General features: G+C 54.0%; 1 protein-coding gene across 2 annotated transcripts; it reads left to right on the forward strand.

Annotated features, from left to right (window-relative positions):
* The first annotated feature begins 2512 nt into the window (after positions 1-2512).
* Positions 2513-17552, forward strand: ATP13A1 (ATPase 13A1). Of its 2 annotated transcripts, none has more exons than XM_023534592.1 (26): positions 2513-3155; positions 5395-5484; positions 5592-5782; positions 7234-7306; positions 7462-7617; positions 7701-7770; positions 7847-7953; positions 8487-8616; positions 8744-8799; positions 9355-9481; positions 9558-9695; positions 9772-9892; positions 10235-10392; positions 10746-10921; positions 11001-11111; positions 12043-12210; positions 12938-13046; positions 14406-14605; positions 14683-14779; positions 15398-15558; positions 15629-15743; positions 15833-16029; positions 16467-16609; positions 16793-16904; positions 16990-17133; positions 17220-17552. In XM_023534592.1, exons 1-26 carry the CDS (start codon positions 2763-2765, stop codon positions 17328-17330), a joined length of 3654 nt encoding a protein of 1217 aa, XP_023390360.1. In that variant the 5' UTR covers positions 2513-2762; the 3' UTR covers positions 17331-17552. The 2 variants fall into 2 exon arrangements, with proteins under 2 accessions (XP_023390360.1, XP_011364996.1); XM_011366694.2 differs by having other exon boundaries at positions 2515-3155; positions 12043-12168.
* The last annotated feature ends 522 nt before the right edge of the window (positions 17553-18074 follow it).

The following is an 18074-nucleotide window of genomic DNA, read 5'->3' on the forward strand; positions in this document are numbered from 1 at the left end:
CAGAGGTGGACACAGACAGGAGTTGGACACATAATTTTACATGTCTGTGTCGCAAGAAACTTCTTCCTGTCAGCAGGTCACCTTATATTTGGTACTTGTAGCGGATTTTCATTACCTTCCAAATAAAATCAAAGAACAAAGCAAATAAATATTTCTTTTAAAAATCCTCTAAGGATTTCGAGAATAAAACGTGAAGGCTAGCTAGTAACTTAGGAGGAGCAGCACCAGTCATGTGCAGCCACACATACACTGCCCTCTGGTGACCAAGCGAGAAATGGCACAAGTGCTGCAGTACTCCAGGTTCTGTCAGCAATAGAAGCAGACACCAGACATCTTCCCAGGCTTGCTGTTAAACCAAAATAAATTCCGTAAGATTTAATGTTTTGGGAGGTGCATTCCTGTGGAAGTCACTGTCTTGTCATGAAAAAAATAGGCCAGTTCCCAAGTGCAGTATTTCAGGAAGTATTTATTGAGCGCCCTAGTCAGAACCTGGATTCCAGGACAGAAAATAGGGCATGCTGGGAATAACTTGTCTACATCACAGCTTTGTGTGTCTAGTTTTAAAAAACTAGTATGTCATGAGAGGGGTATTGGGGTGGGGTGAAAAAAGTGAAGGGATTAAGAAGTACAAATTGGTAGTTGCGAAATAGTCACGGGGATATAAAGCATAGGGAATATAGTCAATAACACAGTAATAACTATGTATGGTGCCAGGTTGGTGTTAGACCAGTCAGGGGCAGCACTTCGTAAATTATATAAATGTCTAACCGCTATGCTGTACACCTGAAATATAAAATAATGTTAAATGTCAACTATAATTGAAAAATCAAAAAAGGGGGGGAAAGGTGAAGGGGAATAAGAAGTCCAAACTTCCAGTATAAAATAAATCATGGGGATGTAATGTACAGCATAGCAAATACAGTCGATAATATTGTGATAGTGTTGTACAGTGTCAGAGGGTTGCTGGACTTATCATGGTGATCACTCCTTTAGGTATATAAATATTGAATAACTATATTGTACACCTGAAACTAATACAATATTGTATGTTAACTATATTTTAATAAAAATCTTTAAATTAAAAATTAGTATAGCAAATCAAAAGATACTTATGGACTCCTAACTACAATAAAACATTTTAGAAAACTGGAAAATTCTAACAGTATATCTGTATAATTTCATCTAAATTTACAGAGTTTTTAAAGAATGGGATTGCCCTACATTCCTGGTCATTTTTTCACTTAATATGAGCAATTATTAAATAAGAGAGTCTTGATTTCTTTCTTAAATATTTCTCTATTTGGAATCCAACTTTGATTTCACAACTTCAAATTACCTCTATGCTTTAAAACCAGTCTCCCTGAGAAAGGGAGGTTTCATTTATGATGCTATCCAACGTGCTTCGGAGTGTTCAAAAATAATGAACATTTTGGACACAGATAGCAGTATGTAATTATTTTATAAATGCAAAGACCTGATTGACAAATAACTGGTGTACAAAACAAACCTGTTTGGGAGAGCTAGAAATGAATTCCTACAAATTGTAGGCTTTAGTTTGAGAGGGTATTTAGCATCTGAATGACACCAAGAATCAAAGTAACTGTGAACTTGATAAGGAAAGCATATCAAAGTGATGTCACCTTTGACTGTTTAGTTTTATCACTAGATTAAAAAAAAAAAAAAGATGTCCTAAAGTTTGCAGGGCATCAATTACAGGGAAGTATTACTTAAAAAGAAAACTGAAAGAATAATACCCTACTACGTAATTGTCTAGAAATGAACGTCATTGTTATTTTTATTAAATTTGAATGCTATCCAAGTCCTAGTTCATTTAAGTTCTCCTTTTAGAAAGTTTTACATTTACGTATCTTAAGACTATGCCATACACTACAGTCTAAAAACGTAAATATCCAACAGAGTGTAAAAAGTAATACAATTGCCGTATCAGAGGACACAAAGAAACATTATAAAAATATTGTTATACTTTTTTCTTCCACGTATTGTTTAACTAATTCTACTATTAATTTTCACTGTTAAGCATTTTTGTGGTTTTATTCAACTAATAGCATTTATGTAACAAAGTTAATAATACAAAATAATACAGCATTTCAACCAATTTTTCGTATTTTTATGTTAAAGAAGTAGCTTTGTGTGGGTATTACTACATGATGGCTTTGGTCCAGCATGGCTGTGTCCTTTGTTGGTTCGCTAACCCTATCCGCCACAGCCCTGCCCAGGACCCTGAGAGACCCATCCCCCCCGCCGGGCGACCAACCTGGAACACCAACTCATCACAAGCCCCGCCCTCATAACAAGTCCCTCCCCGTCGGCGCGACGAGGCCCAGCTCCCTGAAGGCCGGCACTTCCCGGACTGGCTCCGCCTCTGCAATGTCCAGGCTTTGCCCCTCGTGACCCAGACAGGCCTGTGCTGGTGCAATCACGGAGGAGGGCCAGCCGCTTCCGGTTCGTTCGAGGTTGTCACGGTAGTGCCCAGCCCGCCTTTTCCGGTCTCAGTCCGGCGTGGCAGAGTGGGCAGGCGTTCTAGCCCTTTTAGACCCGCTCTGTCACGGCGACGCCCTGCCCCATTTTCGGGCCAACCTGCTGTCGCGGCACCCTGAGTAGCCACTTCCGGACCCAGCACCCTATGTTGCCTGGCTCTTTTTACCGCCGGCTGCCATGGCGGCGTCCAATGTTCGCCGGAAGTAAAGCATCGAAAGTGGGGGCGGGGCCTCTGCCCGGAAGCAAGCGCGGTGCTGGAAAAGATGGCGGCGGCGGTAGTGGGCAACGCGGTGCCTTGCCGGGCCCGGCCTTGCGGGGCTCGGCCAGGCGGGCAGCCCAAGCCCAGGCCGCAGCCGCGCACGCTCCTTGCCGCCGGGCCGGCGCTCATAGCGAACAGCGACGAGCTGGTCGCCGCCGTGTGGCCGTACCGGAGGCTGGCGCTGCTGCGGCGCCTCACGGTGCTGCCGTTCGCGGGGCTGCTCTACCCGGCCTGGCTGGGCGCCGCGGCCGCCGGCTGCTGGGGCTGGAGCAGCAGCTGGGCGCAGATCCCCGAGGCCGCGCTGCTCGTGCTCGCCACTATCTGTCTCGCGCACGCGCTCACTGTTCTCTCGGGTCATTGGTCCGTGCACGCTCACTGCGCTCTCACCTGCACCCCGGTAAGTGTGCGGGCACAAGTCCTGACCCCTAAAGGGTTGGTCCTGTTCGCAGGTCGCAGCCACGACGTTTATGTAGATTCCCCAGCCCGACCCGGGCCTCTCTTCTGCTGGACTTCGGTCCCCAGCGGCGCCCTGTAACGCTGACATAATTTTCGTCCCGCTGCTGACATGCTGTGCGACCCTGACGCAGGAATTCCTCCCCCGGTGTAGTTATTTAGATTCCATAACTTAATAGCTGTAAAAAGCTTAGCCCAAGGCCCGGCATATGTCGTTGTCTGATAGGGCTCGTTAACACTAGCTCGCATTCTATCGAGTACTCGGTGGTTTTTCCTGTTAACAGCACTATCTTCCTAGTCGTCTGTTGCCCACCCTGGTTTTCAAAGTGTAAGGCTAACCCGCGGGATGGGTTTTCATGTCTGTGAAGCTTTGTTTGAAAACTGAGCATTCCTGCTGTCCAGTGCTCAGATGCGTCAGGTGCTACTACCAAAATGAGCTTGAAATGCAGTTAATCACAGCGTTTAAGAGGAGCAAGAGCTATTTGTGAGCAAGTGACTTCACTGCTTGGAATCTCTGTTTCCATCTACAAGATGAGGGTGACGATGGCGAAGACTGCTGTCAGAATAAGACCTTTAGCCCCTAGATCTGGATGCATGAGAGCTGCCCTGGGTCAACAGTTGATATCCATGACTGCCATGGCCCTCTGGGCCTGCCTCATATGCATCGGCAGGTTTGTAGCTATGGGCGCTGAGGTCAGCCTCCAACCAACTTCCCCTCTGACCCCAAGTGTGTGTCTGCCAAAAGAAGAGGGAAAAGGAACAGCACCAATGGCTGATGAAAGAGACAGGTGCCCCCCTCCCCATTTTTGACTTTGAATATGGACTGAATCCTTTTTTTCTTGAGAAAGTGCAATCTCCCTCATCCAAACAATCCTCACTCCAGGGGAGGGGCTCAGACTTCTTCTGGGCTTGGTAGATTCAAATCAGTACAATGAAAGATGGCAGCAAGGGACAGAAAAATGGAAAGGAGTTGGGTAGTGTGACACCCCCCCCCCCAAACTCCCAGCTGTCTTTTGGCCTGTAGCTTAAAAGTGTGACTTCCTCCCCACGGATGGAGAACAGGGAGGAGCTAAGCACCTGTTAGGTTAGGGCAGACAGATCTGGGTTTGCATATCAGAGATCTCAAGACACCGGTGCTTCTCTCCAGGTTTCAGTTTCCCCTTGTGCAAAGTGAGAACGTAACACCTACCTTGGGGTCCTGTTGTGAGAAGAAACATAATATCTGCAAAGCGCCTGATATGGGGCTAGGCCTGTGTAGCACTTTGCACTTTTCTTCCATGGCGTTACCAGAATTCAGTTATGTGTTTGTCCTTGTTTTCTGCCTTGTTTGTATTGTCCATAAACTCTCCAAGGAGTGGGGCTTTGTTTTTTCAGGTCATTGCTGTGACACCCCACACCCCCTTCAAACACAGGCAGTGCTGCGTGTAGCAGAGCGGCAATGGAGTGCGTGCAGCTCATGACTGAGGGCGTGCTAATTGAGCTCCATTCAGTGCCTCCACGTCTTAGGTGCTGAGGAAACAGCAGTGAACAAAACAGACAAAACCTATTTCCTTCATGATATTAGCGAGAGAGATAGAGCTCACACCCAGCAGACAGTGCTGAAGAGAGAGAATAGGGATGAGGATAGGAGCATTGTGAAAGAACTTTACATGGGGCATCCAGGGGTAGCCTCCTGAGAAGAAGACGTTTGAGTACAGGCCTGGAACTGTGTGACCACATGTTCTAGGCAGAGAGAACAGCATGTGCCAAGACCCTTAGCTGAGAGGCAAGGACAAGCCTACAACCTCCTTGGTTTTTCTTGCTGGAGGACACAGTGAGAATAGTAATGGGTTTGGGGGAGGAAGCCAAGCAACAGTGGGCCTGTTGGGTTGTGACAAGGCTGTGACATGAATCAAGGCCTCGTGCTGGGCAGTGTTCTTGCTCTTTGAGTTTATGTCATCGTCATCAGAGCCCTGGGCATTGGACGCTGTCCAAGACCCCGATTTTATGATACAGGATCAGAGGAGAGTCAACGTGGTGTACCTTGTCCCAGTGACACAATGGGGAGTGGCCAATCCAGCACCTGGAGCTCAGTGGCATATTCCAGAAAATGTCCACAGAACTCCTGCACCCAAAACCTCCCCAGTGGAGGCTGTGGGACGGGGGTTAAGAAGGACTCAGCAGCATCACTTTGTTTCTCACAGGAGTATGACCCCAGCAAAGCGACCTTCGTGAAGGTGGTGCCAACCCCCAACAATGGCTCCACTGAGCTCGTGGCTCTGCACCGCGATGAGGTAGGGACCACCTGCCGTGCCTCTCAACACAGGGCTTAGGTGGGATTCCCAGGCATTGACACCCCCAAGTCAGGGGGCCTCTGCCATAGACATGCCTTCTCCCACAGGGCGAAGATGGGCAGGAGGTGCTGTCCTTCGAATTCCAGAAGATCAAGTATTCCTACGATGCCCTGGAGAAGAAGCGCTTCCTCCCCGTGGCCTTTCCTGTGGGAAACTCCTTCTCTTACTACCAGAGCAACAGAGGGTTCCAGGACGACTCAGAGATTCGCATAGCCGAGAAGAAGTTTGGGAGCAACAAGTGAGTCTTGATATCCTCATGTGTCATCCCTGCTGACAGAGCTGGGCCTCTGCCTGTGGTTACAGGCCATGCACCTATCCTAGCCAGGGGCCCCTTTCCCGCTTCTGCCCCTTCATACTTCTGAGTTGGGGTGCCTGAGAAGTGGGATGGAGGAGTCCACCTTTTCAACAAAAAATTCCAGGTGAAGGTGGCACCCTTTGAGAAACATATTCTAGTTTTGCCTGAACCTGCCAGCTGACAGGAACCCCCTGGAGGACTTAGGGCCAGGAGCCCTTCCTGGGGAGCCTGGCCCATTGCCTGCAAGAGTTGGCTGTTCATCTTTGTCTTGTTTTGTAATTCCTCTTTTCATTTTAAATTCTTTTTTTAAATGGAGGTTCTTGCCATTTTCATACGTATCCTGGCACTTAAAGAATGGTGAGAAGAAGGACATCAGTGATGAGCATAGCTTGTATTTGTACCAGGTAGAATGGCAGGAGCTCTGTGTGCCTTTTCTTCTTTAATCTTCAACAAAACCGCCAATGCTGACCTGTGGTTAGGAGAGGGCAGAGCTGAGTTTTAGAGTCCCCATCCCAGCCACCATGGTAGTCATCCTGAAAACCCTCAGAACTTCTAGGGTATTCTTTCCTGACTTAATTGTTTACCACAGCCATCAGTCTGACAGGAAGAGTTATAAGAAACGTTTACCGATCCTCACCCCCGCTTTGGTCAGCCATGGTGGCAGCCCGGAACATCCCCTATCATACCGTCCTTGCTCATGCAAAGGTGCCCAATGCAATACAGGGTGGGACTCAGTTATTCATTGTTATCACAGTGGGAGACCACTGTGGCTTCTTTCTCTCACGTCCCATGTCTAGGATGTCAGTTTAAAGAGCAGAGCGAGGACAGGCCCTAGTTGTGCTGGCCAGTCCTCTGGCCAGACAGCCTACTACATACAGTGCTGCAGACATACCCTTAGGCTCAGCTTCTCACATTCTGAAGCTCATTCAGGGAGGTTTTGGGAAATCCTAGCTCCAGACCTCCCCTCTCCAGAGTGGGGTGGGGCTCAAGTACCATGTTGCAGGCCCCAGGGGGCTCTTCAACATCTGGCTACCGGTGCTCCTCTGTGTAGCTTCAGGGCTCTTGTCCCAGTCAGATGTTCCTTCTTTATTTGCCTTGTCACCTGACCAGATGATGGGTTCTCATATCTCACCAACCTCAATTTGGGGCAGCTGCCTGCAGAGCCTGTTCGAAGTTTCGTCTGGGTTCTGTGGAGCAGAGGGCTGAGGGTAGTCAGCATGCCTGCCCTGGTGCCCTGGGGACGAAGAGAGCCATAATTGAATGGGGCATCCTTTCTAGAAGCTTGCCAAGGCCCTTCGTTTCCTGAGGAGGTGTGCAGTACCACGAGGTAGAGGTGTCAGTGGGGCCTCTAAGGACTTCCACCATGACTAGGCCCGAGGTCTGGTTTCTTGCAGGGCTGAGATGGTGGTGCCTGACTTCTCAGAGCTGTTCAAGGAGAGAGCCACAGCACCCTTCTTTGTGTTCCAGGTAAAACAGCAGCTCCAGCCCTTCTCCCCACCCCCATTTTTTAGGAGTTTCACAAGCACAACAACCTATGTCCAATTCCATTCCTCATGGGTCAGGGTCCATGGGTGGAACAGCCCTCAGTGTGTAACCAGTCCTCATTGCGTCCCCGGGGACAGGTGTTCTGCGTGGGGCTCTGGTGCCTAGACGAATACTGGTACTACAGTGTCTTCACACTATCCATGCTTGTGGCCTTCGAGGCTTCCCTGGTGCAGCAACAAATGCGAAACATGTCTGAGATTCGGAAGATGGGCAACAAGCCCCACACAATCCAGGTGTGGCCAGCAGGGTCCCCACGGTCTCGGGTGGGCCTGGTGTAGGCTTGTCCCCAAAGCTGACCAAACCCCACCCCACCCAGGTCTACCGAAACCGAAAGTGGAGGCCCATTGCCAGCGACGAGATCGTTCCCGGGGACATCGTCTCCATCGGTGAGACCCAGTTCTGCTCCATCCTAGTGGCAGGCCAACCTTGGCTTCTAGTTGACCCTCTGGCCCTGCCCCACAGGCCGCTCGCCGCAGGAGAATCTGGTGCCGTGCGATGTGCTGCTGCTGCGGGGCCGCTGCATTGTGGACGAGGCCATGCTCACGGGGGAGTCAGTACCACAGATGAAGGTGTGCAGCAAGGGAGTCAGGCCACTCGGGTGCATCGCTGACTCACCCTTGGAGCCACCAGCCAGGACAGGGCCAGCATCCTGCCCAGGCACAGATGGAGGTGGGATGGAGCCCCGGCCCGGGAGGCTGGACAAGGCAGAGTGGGTGCAACATCTGGACAGAGCTGCCAGGTCTCCTGGGGGTCAGTGTCCTGCACGGAGGGAAGCTGGGTGGAAGTGAGAAGAGGACACCGAGTTTCACAGTGTTGGGGCATCCGGATGCCCTGGGGTATCAGAACAAGGTAAACTGAGAAATGGGGAAGGTGTGATTTCTGGGACAGGCCAGGTGCCAGGTCAGAGGGAGGCGATGCGTGTGCAGGTAGAGGAAAGTCAAAGTGGGGCCTCTATCCCTGGCGAGATGCGCTGACCTGGGCAGGGAGTCCTACGAGGAGTAGGCAGGCTTCTCCAGCCCCAGGGTCCAGCTCTCCAGAGACAGGGTGGAGGACGCTCAAGTGGGATGGGCCGTCAGATTCACTGTCCTCCCTTTCTCCCTAGGAGCCCATCGAAGACCTTAGTCCTGACCGGGTGCTGGACCTACAGTCTGACTCCCGGCTCCACGTAATCTTCGGGGGCACTAAGGTGGTGCAGCACATCCCCCCACAGAAGGCCACCACGGGCCTGAAGCGTAGGTGCCTTGCGGGTATCTGAGGTGTCCAGGACCCATCACCCCCATCCCCTCCACATCTACTGGGCCATGGGAAAATTGAAATGAACAGACACGAGTGACATTGATTCTTTTTTTGTCTCCGCAGCGGTCGACAGTGGGTGTGTGGCCTACGTCCTGAGGACTGGGTTCAACACATCCCAGGTGTGGCACTTTGCCTGGCTCTGGGGAGGGCGGGCCCCAGGGCAGGTGGTAGACAGCGGCCCTGTCAGACTCAAGAACTCCCACCCCACAGGCTCACTCTGACAGCAGGTACTGGGCCAAGGGCCTTGCAGAGGTGAGCTACAGACCAGGCCTGTTCTCCCCAGCTGAGAGCCTGGTGGGAAGCAAACAACAGACCAGCTGTTACCATATGCTTTGGGGTCATGAACAGAGTTGAGCCCATGAACTCATTAGAGCAGCAAGAGGACTCCTGGGCAGGGACAATGGCCAGACCTTCCATGAACTGCTGTTCCCTGTCTCAGACACCACTACCTTCCCCAATTCCCAGGCCTCTGCCATTGGTGTGCCTATTTCTTAACCGAGTTGCAGCCACCCACATGTGGTCCCTGGAGTAGCTGCTTCCTCGGCTGCAGGACTCACTCAGTGGCCCAGGCAGGTGCTCCCTGTCAGCCAAGGGAGGATCTGGCTCTGATGCCCTCAGGTGGGGGAGGCTGCCACCCACACCCCATCCCCCAGGAAAGGTCTTTGTCTCTCCAGGGCAAGCTGCTGCGCACAATCCTCTTTGGGGTCAAAAGAGTGACTGCAAACAACCTGGAGACCTTCGTCTTCATCCTCTTTCTCCTGATCTTTGCCATTGCAGCAGCCGCATATGTGTGGATTGAAGGTGAGCGCTATGCCCCCTACCTGTCTGCTGGGTCCTGTGCCCACCACCTCCAGGCTGGCAGGCCCTGTCTTTGCAGGCACCAAGGACCCCAGCCGGAACCGCTACAAGCTGTTTCTGGAATGCACACTGATCCTCACGTCAGTCGTGCCCCCTGAGCTGCCCATCGAGCTTTCTCTGGCCGTCAACACCTCCCTCATCGCTCTGGCCAAGCTCTGTGAGTGCTTGGGGCAGGGACAGGACACTGAGGGGCTAGTTCTGGCGGGACTCCTGACCCTGGCTTCATCTCTCAGACATGTACTGTACGGAGCCCTTCCGGATCCCCTTTGCTGGCAAGGTGGAAGTATGCTGCTTCGACAAGACAGGAACCTTGACCAGCGACAGCCTGGTGGTGCGTGGTGTGGCTGGACTCAGGTGAGTGTGGAGGCCAGGGCCTTGAGGTGGCCAGCCAGCAGCAGAGGGCCTTCTGGGAGCTCAAGGGGCTGACTGCCCCACCCAAGCCCCCAAAGTGAGGGCCTGTCAGAGGCCCTACTGCAGAGATCTGATCCAAGGGGCTCCTGTGCAATCTCAGTATGAGTGACAGTGACATGGGAATCACCTTGGTCGTCTGAAACAGGCACAGGTGTTACAAGGACCACATTTAACTGCACTGCCCATGCAGTGACTGGCATGGAGTATGGGGGTCCATCCCTCATCCTGGCTGACAGTCCCCAGGGGCTCCTCCTTCCTGTAACCAGCTGTTCCCCGTCCTTGCAGAGATGGGAAGGAGGTGACCCCCGTGTCCAACATCCCTGTAGAAACACACCGGGCCTTGGCCTCCTGCCACTCCCTCATGCAGCTGGACGACGGCACCCTGGTGGGTGACCCCCTCGAGAAAGCCATGCTGACAGCCGTGGACTGGATACTGACCAAAGGTGAGGGGCTAGAGTCTCGGGTCCAGTGCAGACACACTGCCCGCTCTCATACCCTCAGGCCTGCAGTCCAGACCCTTCAGAGAAAACTGTGTCCAGCTCAGACCAGCAGGCGGGCAGATGTCCCTGACCTAGGACAGGCCACACCCTTGGGGTTTTCCCTGGGTTGGAGCCCACCCCACCCAAAGCTACAGGGCAGGATCCTCTGAGTCCAGACCTTCCAGCTCTGACCCCCTGAAGCCAGGAGCCCCCACAGGCCCCGGGTTTGGGGGTGGGGGTAGGGAGGAGGGACAAGCGGGGGCCTGGCTGCCTCTTTGGAGCGAAGGCCCTCAGGACTCGTACTTATTTGTTTCCAGATGAGAAAGTATTCCCCCGAAGTATTAAAACTCAGGGGCTGAAAATTCACCAGCGCTTTCATTTTGCCAGTGCCCTAAAGCGAATGTCCGTGCTCGCCTCCTACGAGAAGCTAGGCTCCACTGACCTCTGCTACATCGCGGCTGTGAAGGGGGCCCCTGAAACCCTGCACTCCATGGTGAGCTGGGCCTGGCCCCGGGGTTCATGGGGGAGGTCAGCGCGAGGCGGTTGGTGACGTCTCCCTGCATTCCCTGCAGTTTGCCCAGTGCCCACCCAACTATCACCATATCCACACGGAGATTTCCCGAGAAGGAGCCCGCGTCCTGGCCCTGGGGTACAAGGAACTGGGGCACCTCACCCACCAACAGGTAAGGACCCAGGTTTCCCCCTTTCCAGACCCTCCATCTACATCACCTGTGGCCCCTCAGTGCTGCTGTGAGCAAGCACGATTTCATCTTTTTCCTCTCTCGTCTCTACCTTTGGAGACTCCAGGTGGCATTCGGTCCTCGGTCCCTTCTCCTCTGGGTGCCCTGCCCCCATGGGACCCCATCCCATCCTCAAGCCCTGGCCACCTCCGCCCACCCTCCCACACCCACAGGTCCTCATACCCCCTTGGGGGAACATCGGGAGGCGTCTCGATTCCCCATCTCCAGCCCAGCCCTATCCCTTCCCAACCCAGCCACCTGGTCACTGCATGATTTAGGAGCATCCCCAGCCCTACGCACCCCCCATGCCTCATCAGCTTTCCTCCCACCTCCGCTGCCAATGCTCCTCCTCTCTCTGCTTCTGCCTTGGCCCTCATCCAGGCTGTTTGCACCCAGCAGCAAGAGATCCTTCCAGAACTCACATATGGTCATACCCTCCTCAGAGCCACTCCTGCTCAACACTTCCCCTGACTGCCCCTGTTCCCTTGTCTTCATCTCTCTCATGGCACTCAGTACTCTTAATTCTATGATTTTCTTTATTGCCCACCTACCCCGGAAGAAGACAAGCTTTGCGAGGGTGGGGATTTTTTGGTTTCTGGCATGACGTACAGGGTGAGTGTATGCCGAGTAGTTAACAAAGGAGAATTCTGACTTTACTGACAAGAGCTGAGCCACAGGGCCTCCGTGATGTACTGTGTCCACTGCGGGGAGTGGAAGTATCATCAGGGGTGGGAACCACCCAGCTACTGTGACACCCCTGTGCCACAAGAGAGGACAAGGCCTTTTCTGACCTCCTTACTTACCCAGCACGTTGTTAGAGCTTGGGAAATGGAGGAGGGGCCGGTCGTGAAGGTACTGCCATGTCTGTCCACAGGCCCGGGAGATTAAGCGAGAAGCCTTGGAGTGCAACCTCAAGTTCGTTGGCTTCATCGTGGTCTCCTGCCCACTCAAGGCTGACTCTAAGGCTGTGATCCGGGAGATCCAGAACGCCTCCCACCGGGTATGGCTGCTGGACTCCACACCAAGCAGCTCAGGCAGGCGGGTGGGACTTGGGTCTTTTTTACAGAGAAGGGGATATGACAGCAGAGGATACTTCCACCTTTAGTGGAGCAAGTAGGGGTAGGTGTCCGAGTCTTCACAGGGAGGACACCATGGCTAAGCTTTGTCACAGCTTGGACACTCAACTGCCCTGGGCTTGAGGCTACTGTCCAACCCAGCTAGGCCTTCCCTTCTCATAGTGCTCCCTTGGGCCCCCAACACCCATGGGAGGCTAAGGCTGGGTCGGGAGAGGTAGATTCAATACCCACACAGACCTTGTCCGTCTGCCAGTGGCTTTGGTCTGTTCATCCTGGTGGTTGTGTTCTCTAGTTTGGGAGTCAGGATGCACTTCAGGGCGTGGGAGGGAAGTGAGCAGTGTCAGAGGGTAGTAACGTGGTTATTCCCACCCCTGGCACTCAGCAGGCCTCTTCAGCTCTAAGCTGAGAGGCCAGAGCATGTGGTTCCCACCCATCCTACACATAACCTCCTGGGCTGCTACCAAACCAAGAAGGTCCACACCAAGAGCTGGTTTGTAGTTTGTACTGCAAAGAAAATGTATGGGTGTTGTCAGAAACACACGCATGTATTGTTTTCCTAAAATACCCTCAGGTGGGGGTTGATTGTGGCTTCCAGAGCCAGGACCTCCCTCTGTGGCCTTCCTTAGAGGGGCCTCAGGCACCAGGTCTTCAGGCTGGAGTTCTTTTCCACTGAGCCTCTGTCCTTCTCCTCAGGTGGTCATGATCACAGGTGACAACCCACTCACTGCCTGCCATGTGGCCCAGGAGCTACACTTCATTGAAAAGGCACACACGCTGATCCTGCAGCCTCCCAGAGAGAAAGGTGAGACCCTAAGTGACTGGGAGCTGGGGGAATTGTGAGTCCAAGAACAGCTCCTGTCCTGGTGGCTGTCCTGCATGCCAGGCCTGAATAGCACACCCAGTGTCACTTGAGTACCTGTGACAGTGGCAATAGTGTGACACGGACCTATGGATCACAGTCCTCCTCGGGCCATCTGACCAGGGAGCTCCATACCGATGTGTCCAGATAGTCACTGGCTCTGGGATGAGTGACTTAAAACCTCAAGGCAGTTGGTTACAGTCACACCGACTCTAGGCCTGGCGGGTTGCCTTTGCTCAGGGGCTGCTGGTGCTCAGCATGGCCAGGCCCTGGGCACAGGGCTTGGTGTACATTCCCATATTCCTCCACCCTGCACAGGAAGCCTTACCATCCTTGTGCCACATGGAAGGAAGCCATCCAAATCAGCTGTTGGGACCCCTCTTCATAGACAGTGAAACAGAACAAGGTCCTTGGTCACTGTCACTAACCATTGGAACCTAGATAGCCTGACTCCAACCACTGGCCACTGTTAGGTGACCAAAAATTGTTCACTCAGTTGGCTGCAAGCGATACCCCTGAGTCAAACTAATCGATGGGCAAATCCAGCCCCAGTCCCTCTCTGGCTGGTGGGATGCAGTCTGTCAGTGCCAAGAGAGGGTGCCCAGTGCAAGGCCTGGCAAGGAGGCAGCATGCACCAGGGGCATTACAGGGCTACAGGCCAAGGGAGGGTATTGGTAGTGCCCAGGCAGGGCAGCTTCTGGAACCTCCTGGCCTTTCCCTCAGTCTACACTGCTGGGCCCAGGGCTCCATTCAACTCCAGGCACTGGGCTCTTCAGAGCCCAAGGATAGTAGGCAGGTAGTCCACAGGTAGCTCAGGACTTTTGGCAAGTGTAGCTGCACTAACAAAAGGACAACAACAAAAGCTGGGTCAAAGTTGGTTTCCTGCCCAGCCAGGACAGCTCAGGGTGAGCCGTCCAGTGCCAAAGGGGCCAGTGGGCCAATCAACTGGAAAGAGGGAGTAGATAGCAAGTGTCGGGCCAGAGGAAGTGACTCAGGGTGTCCTGGCCCTGGGAGAGTGCAGTTTCAGGCAGGGGCGCAGGGGTGGGCTAATTAACAGGCTGGGGATATGCCCAGGTTCTAGGATCCCTCATCCGTATTGAAGGGTTCTATGGACAATCTCTGTGGGGCACCCAGGGGTCCAGGATATAGGTAGGTGTAGATGTAGTTATGGAGAGATAAGGAAGGCCGAGTCAGGAAGGTGCTCCGGAAAGGAGAGGCTAGGACCGGGCATGTGGGATCTGAGTGAGGAGGTCTGCCTGGGCAGCTGAGCCCCATCCCTGACCCTGGGCACCGGCCCTGCAGGTCAACCCTGCGAGTGGTGCTCCATCGACGGCAGCATCGTGCTGCCCCTGGTCCAGGGCTCCCCGAAGGCGCTGGCCCTGGAGCATGCGCTGTGCCTCACAGGCGATGGCCTGGCCCACCTACAGACTGAGGACCCTCAGCAGCTGCTGCGCCTCATCCCCCATGTGCAGGTGTTTGCCCGCGTGGCCCCCAAACAGAAGGTAGGTTCAGGGGTGATGCTCGGGCGAGAACCTGAGGCAGCACGTAGCCCTCACTTGGCCTTTCTCTGCCCACACAGGAGTTTGTCATCACCAGCCTGAAGGAGCTGGGCTACGTGACCCTCATGTGTGGGGATGGCACCAATGATGTGGGTGCCCTGAAGCACGCTGACGTGGGTGAGCCCTGTGGGCAGGGGCTGTTCCTTGTTCTGCCAGTTTGGGCTCAGCATCGAGAACAAGTCACCAGGCATGAGCAAGCAGCAAGGGGATGTGGCAGAGCCAGTAGGATTGGGGATTCAAGGGTCTGTAAGGGCAGGAAGGACAGACACAGGTGTCTGAGGCACAGTGCGTCTGATGGGGAGAGTTTGGGGAGCCAGGAAGGCTCTGTGGGGCAGATGTGACTTGGTTTGCTCAGGCTCCCTGGGCACAGAGATCAGGGAGAAATGGAACAAGTGGGGATGCATAACCGGAGCGGAAGCACTGCCAGTGATTCCCAGCCTTGGATCAGTGTTGACAGAACATATTTTTTGGCTTTTTTTATCGACTACATTTATTGAGTAGTATTTACCTCTTAGAATCATGATCCTTGGCAATAAACTACTTTGGAAATCGGTTTTGACCCGTTTAGAGTTGTATTTTATGAGTTTTGGTTTTTAAGTAGTTTGTAGAAAATGAAATAGATGCTCTCCAAGGTGTTCCTTGGGGAAGTTTGGCTCCATCTTGGCATTGAGCAGATACCACACTCTGGCCCGAAGCCAGGGGACTCTACTAGATCCTAATGCACACAACCCCCAGGTGTGGCACTTCTGGCCAATGCCCCTGAACGGGTCATCGAGCGGAGGCGGCGGCCTCGGGACAGCCCCATCCTGAGCAACAGCGGTATCAGAGCCAATTCCAGGGCAGCCAAGCAGAGGTTGGGGCTCCCGCCCCCAGAGGAACAGCCCACCTCTCAGAGGGTGAGTCTTGGGAAAGGGGCACCAGCACCCGCTTGTGGTTCAGTCTCATTGCCTGCCTCCCACCCCACAGGACCGCCTGAGCCAGGTGCTGCGGGACCTGGAGGATGAGAGCATGCCCATCGTGAAACTGGGGGATGCCAGCATTGCAGCACCCTTCACCTCCAAGCTCTCATCCATTCAGTGCAGTGAGTCCTGCCACCTACCCTGTCCCCCCTGCCCACCCTGCATGGCATCCATGCCCACACCTGCCTCTCCCCTCCCCCCATCTGCGCAGTCTGCCACGTGATCAAGCAGGGCCGCTGCACGCTCGTGACCACACTGCAGATGTTCAAAATCCTGGCGCTCAACGCCCTCATCTTGGCCTATAGTCAGAGCGTCCTCTACTTGGAGGGTGTCAAGTTCAGCGACTTCCAGGCCACACTGCAGGGGCTACTGCTGGCTGGGTGCTTTCTCTTCATCTCCCGCTCTAAGGTAGGCTGGGACCCCAGGCAAAGCAATAGCTCCCACCTTAGCCAAGGGCACCCTCTGCCTCTCTGAGCCATGGCACCCTCCCTGGAGGTGCTGATAGGCTTCGTGGATTTGTGACCAGGGATGCTTGGGCCAGCCAGGACAAGACATTAGAGGGGCCGCCATGTATTATCTTATTTCTTCCCCACAACAGCCCTCAGGGTGGGAGCTATGGTCCCCATGTTACAGATGGGGATGATTGTGGGGCAGGGCAGGTGCCCACTGAGACTCTTTCCAGTGGCACAGCTTGGGCCCCAGCACTGTCCACAGGCAAGCCAGGCTCTGGGGGCTGGTGCTGACCTGTAGCCTCAGGATGTGGTGACCACCCTGCACCAGGCCTGCGGAAGGCTCTCTGGGCTTTGACACCCATCCATCTCTTTGCACCCCCGCCACCACTGCAGCCTCTCAAGACCCTGTCCCAAGAGCGGCCCCTGCCCAATATCTTCAACTTGTACACCATCCTCACGGTCCTGCTCCAGTTCTGCGTGCACTTCCTGAGTCTCGTGTACCTGTATAGGGAGGCCCAGGCCCGGAGCCCTGAGAAGTGAGTACTGCCCCAGCAGGTATTGCAGGGGGCACCCAGAGCCGGCAGCATCCCTGTGGCGGGAGGTGGGAGGAAGATGCACTTGCAGAAGTCAGCCTGGGACAACCAGGGCCAGGCAGAGCCCTGGTTATGTGCAGGGGCTGCGGGAGCCATAAAAAGGCCCTGATCTCACACTTCATATAGGCAGGAGCAGTTTGTGGACTTGTATAAAGAGTTTGAGCCAAGCCTGGTCAACAGCACCGTGTACATCATGGCCATGGCCATGCAGATGGCCACATTTGCCATCAACTACAAGGTGAGCCAAAGCCCCAGCCTGAGCATGTTCTACCCACCTGCTTAGCCCCCACAACACACAGCAGTCCATCCATCTGTCCCTGCAGGGCCCTCCCTTCATGGAGAGCCTGCCCGAGAACAGGCCTCTGGTGTGGAGCCTGGCCGTGTCTCTCCTAGCCATTGTGGGCCTGCTCCTTGGTTCCTCACCCGACTTCAACAGCCAGTTTGGCCTCGTGGACATCCCCGTGGAGGTGAGTAACCCTGTAGACGTGGCCCTGGGACACAGCCTGGGCTCCCAGCCTGAGCACCCAGCTGACTATCACTCCTTGCCCTGCAGTTCAAGCTGGTCATCGCCCAGGTCTTGATCTTTGACTTCTGCCTGGCACTCCTGGCTGACCGCATCCTGCAGTTCTTCCTAGGGACACCGAAGCTGAAAGTGCCTTCCTGAGACGACTGTGCCAGATTCTGTTGTTTGACCTGCTGCCGCCAGGCAGGAGCATCATGTGGGCCCCGGGAGGGAACACTGCCCCCACAGCAAGGCTGGCCCAGCTTTGCCCACCAGACTGAGCTGGGACCACCCCCTCCACAATGGCTGTCCGCGGGCCTGGCTGGCAGACTAGCCCCCAGCCAGCATCTTTGGTAAATAAAGCAGCATACACAATTTTAAGAAGCCCTGCCTCCACCTCTGTCTGCACCGATCGAGGGGTCACCAGGAGGCTGGGTGGTCACCGAGGAAGGTCCTGGCATACTCCTAGAAGGCTGTGTGAGGTTGTTAATGACACTGCAACATAGCACTTGGGTGGGCTGATCTTGTAACACAGAGAGTTCTGCCTAATTCCAGGTTTAATAAGCACCCCCATACTTCTGTGGTCTCAACTTCACATTTTGACACACACTTGGGCTGGTGGGGGGTGGTCTTAAGATGGGTGGCATTCCCACATCATTACAAATACTGACTCAGGTCACACTCGTTGGATACCTGAGGTCCTGAGCCACACAGGTGCTGTGCCATCTCAGAGCCAGGCTTTGACCTAGCAGCCTGGAAGGTGCTCAGCCCTCATACTGACACTACTAGCAGCCTTCTCAGCCTTCATACTGACACTACTTCTTTTCAAAGGCGCTCACTCACTGTAACTGAAGTACGTCAGAGTATGTAGGCAGCATGAGAACTGAGAGTCACAGCCAGTCGGAG

Source organism: Pteropus vampyrus, unplaced genomic scaffold (assembly GCF_000151845.1).
Source record: "Pteropus vampyrus isolate Shadow unplaced genomic scaffold, Pvam_2.0 Scaffold126, whole genome shotgun sequence".
In the NCBI taxonomy this organism is placed as follows: domain Eukaryota; kingdom Metazoa; phylum Chordata; class Mammalia; order Chiroptera; family Pteropodidae; genus Pteropus; species Pteropus vampyrus.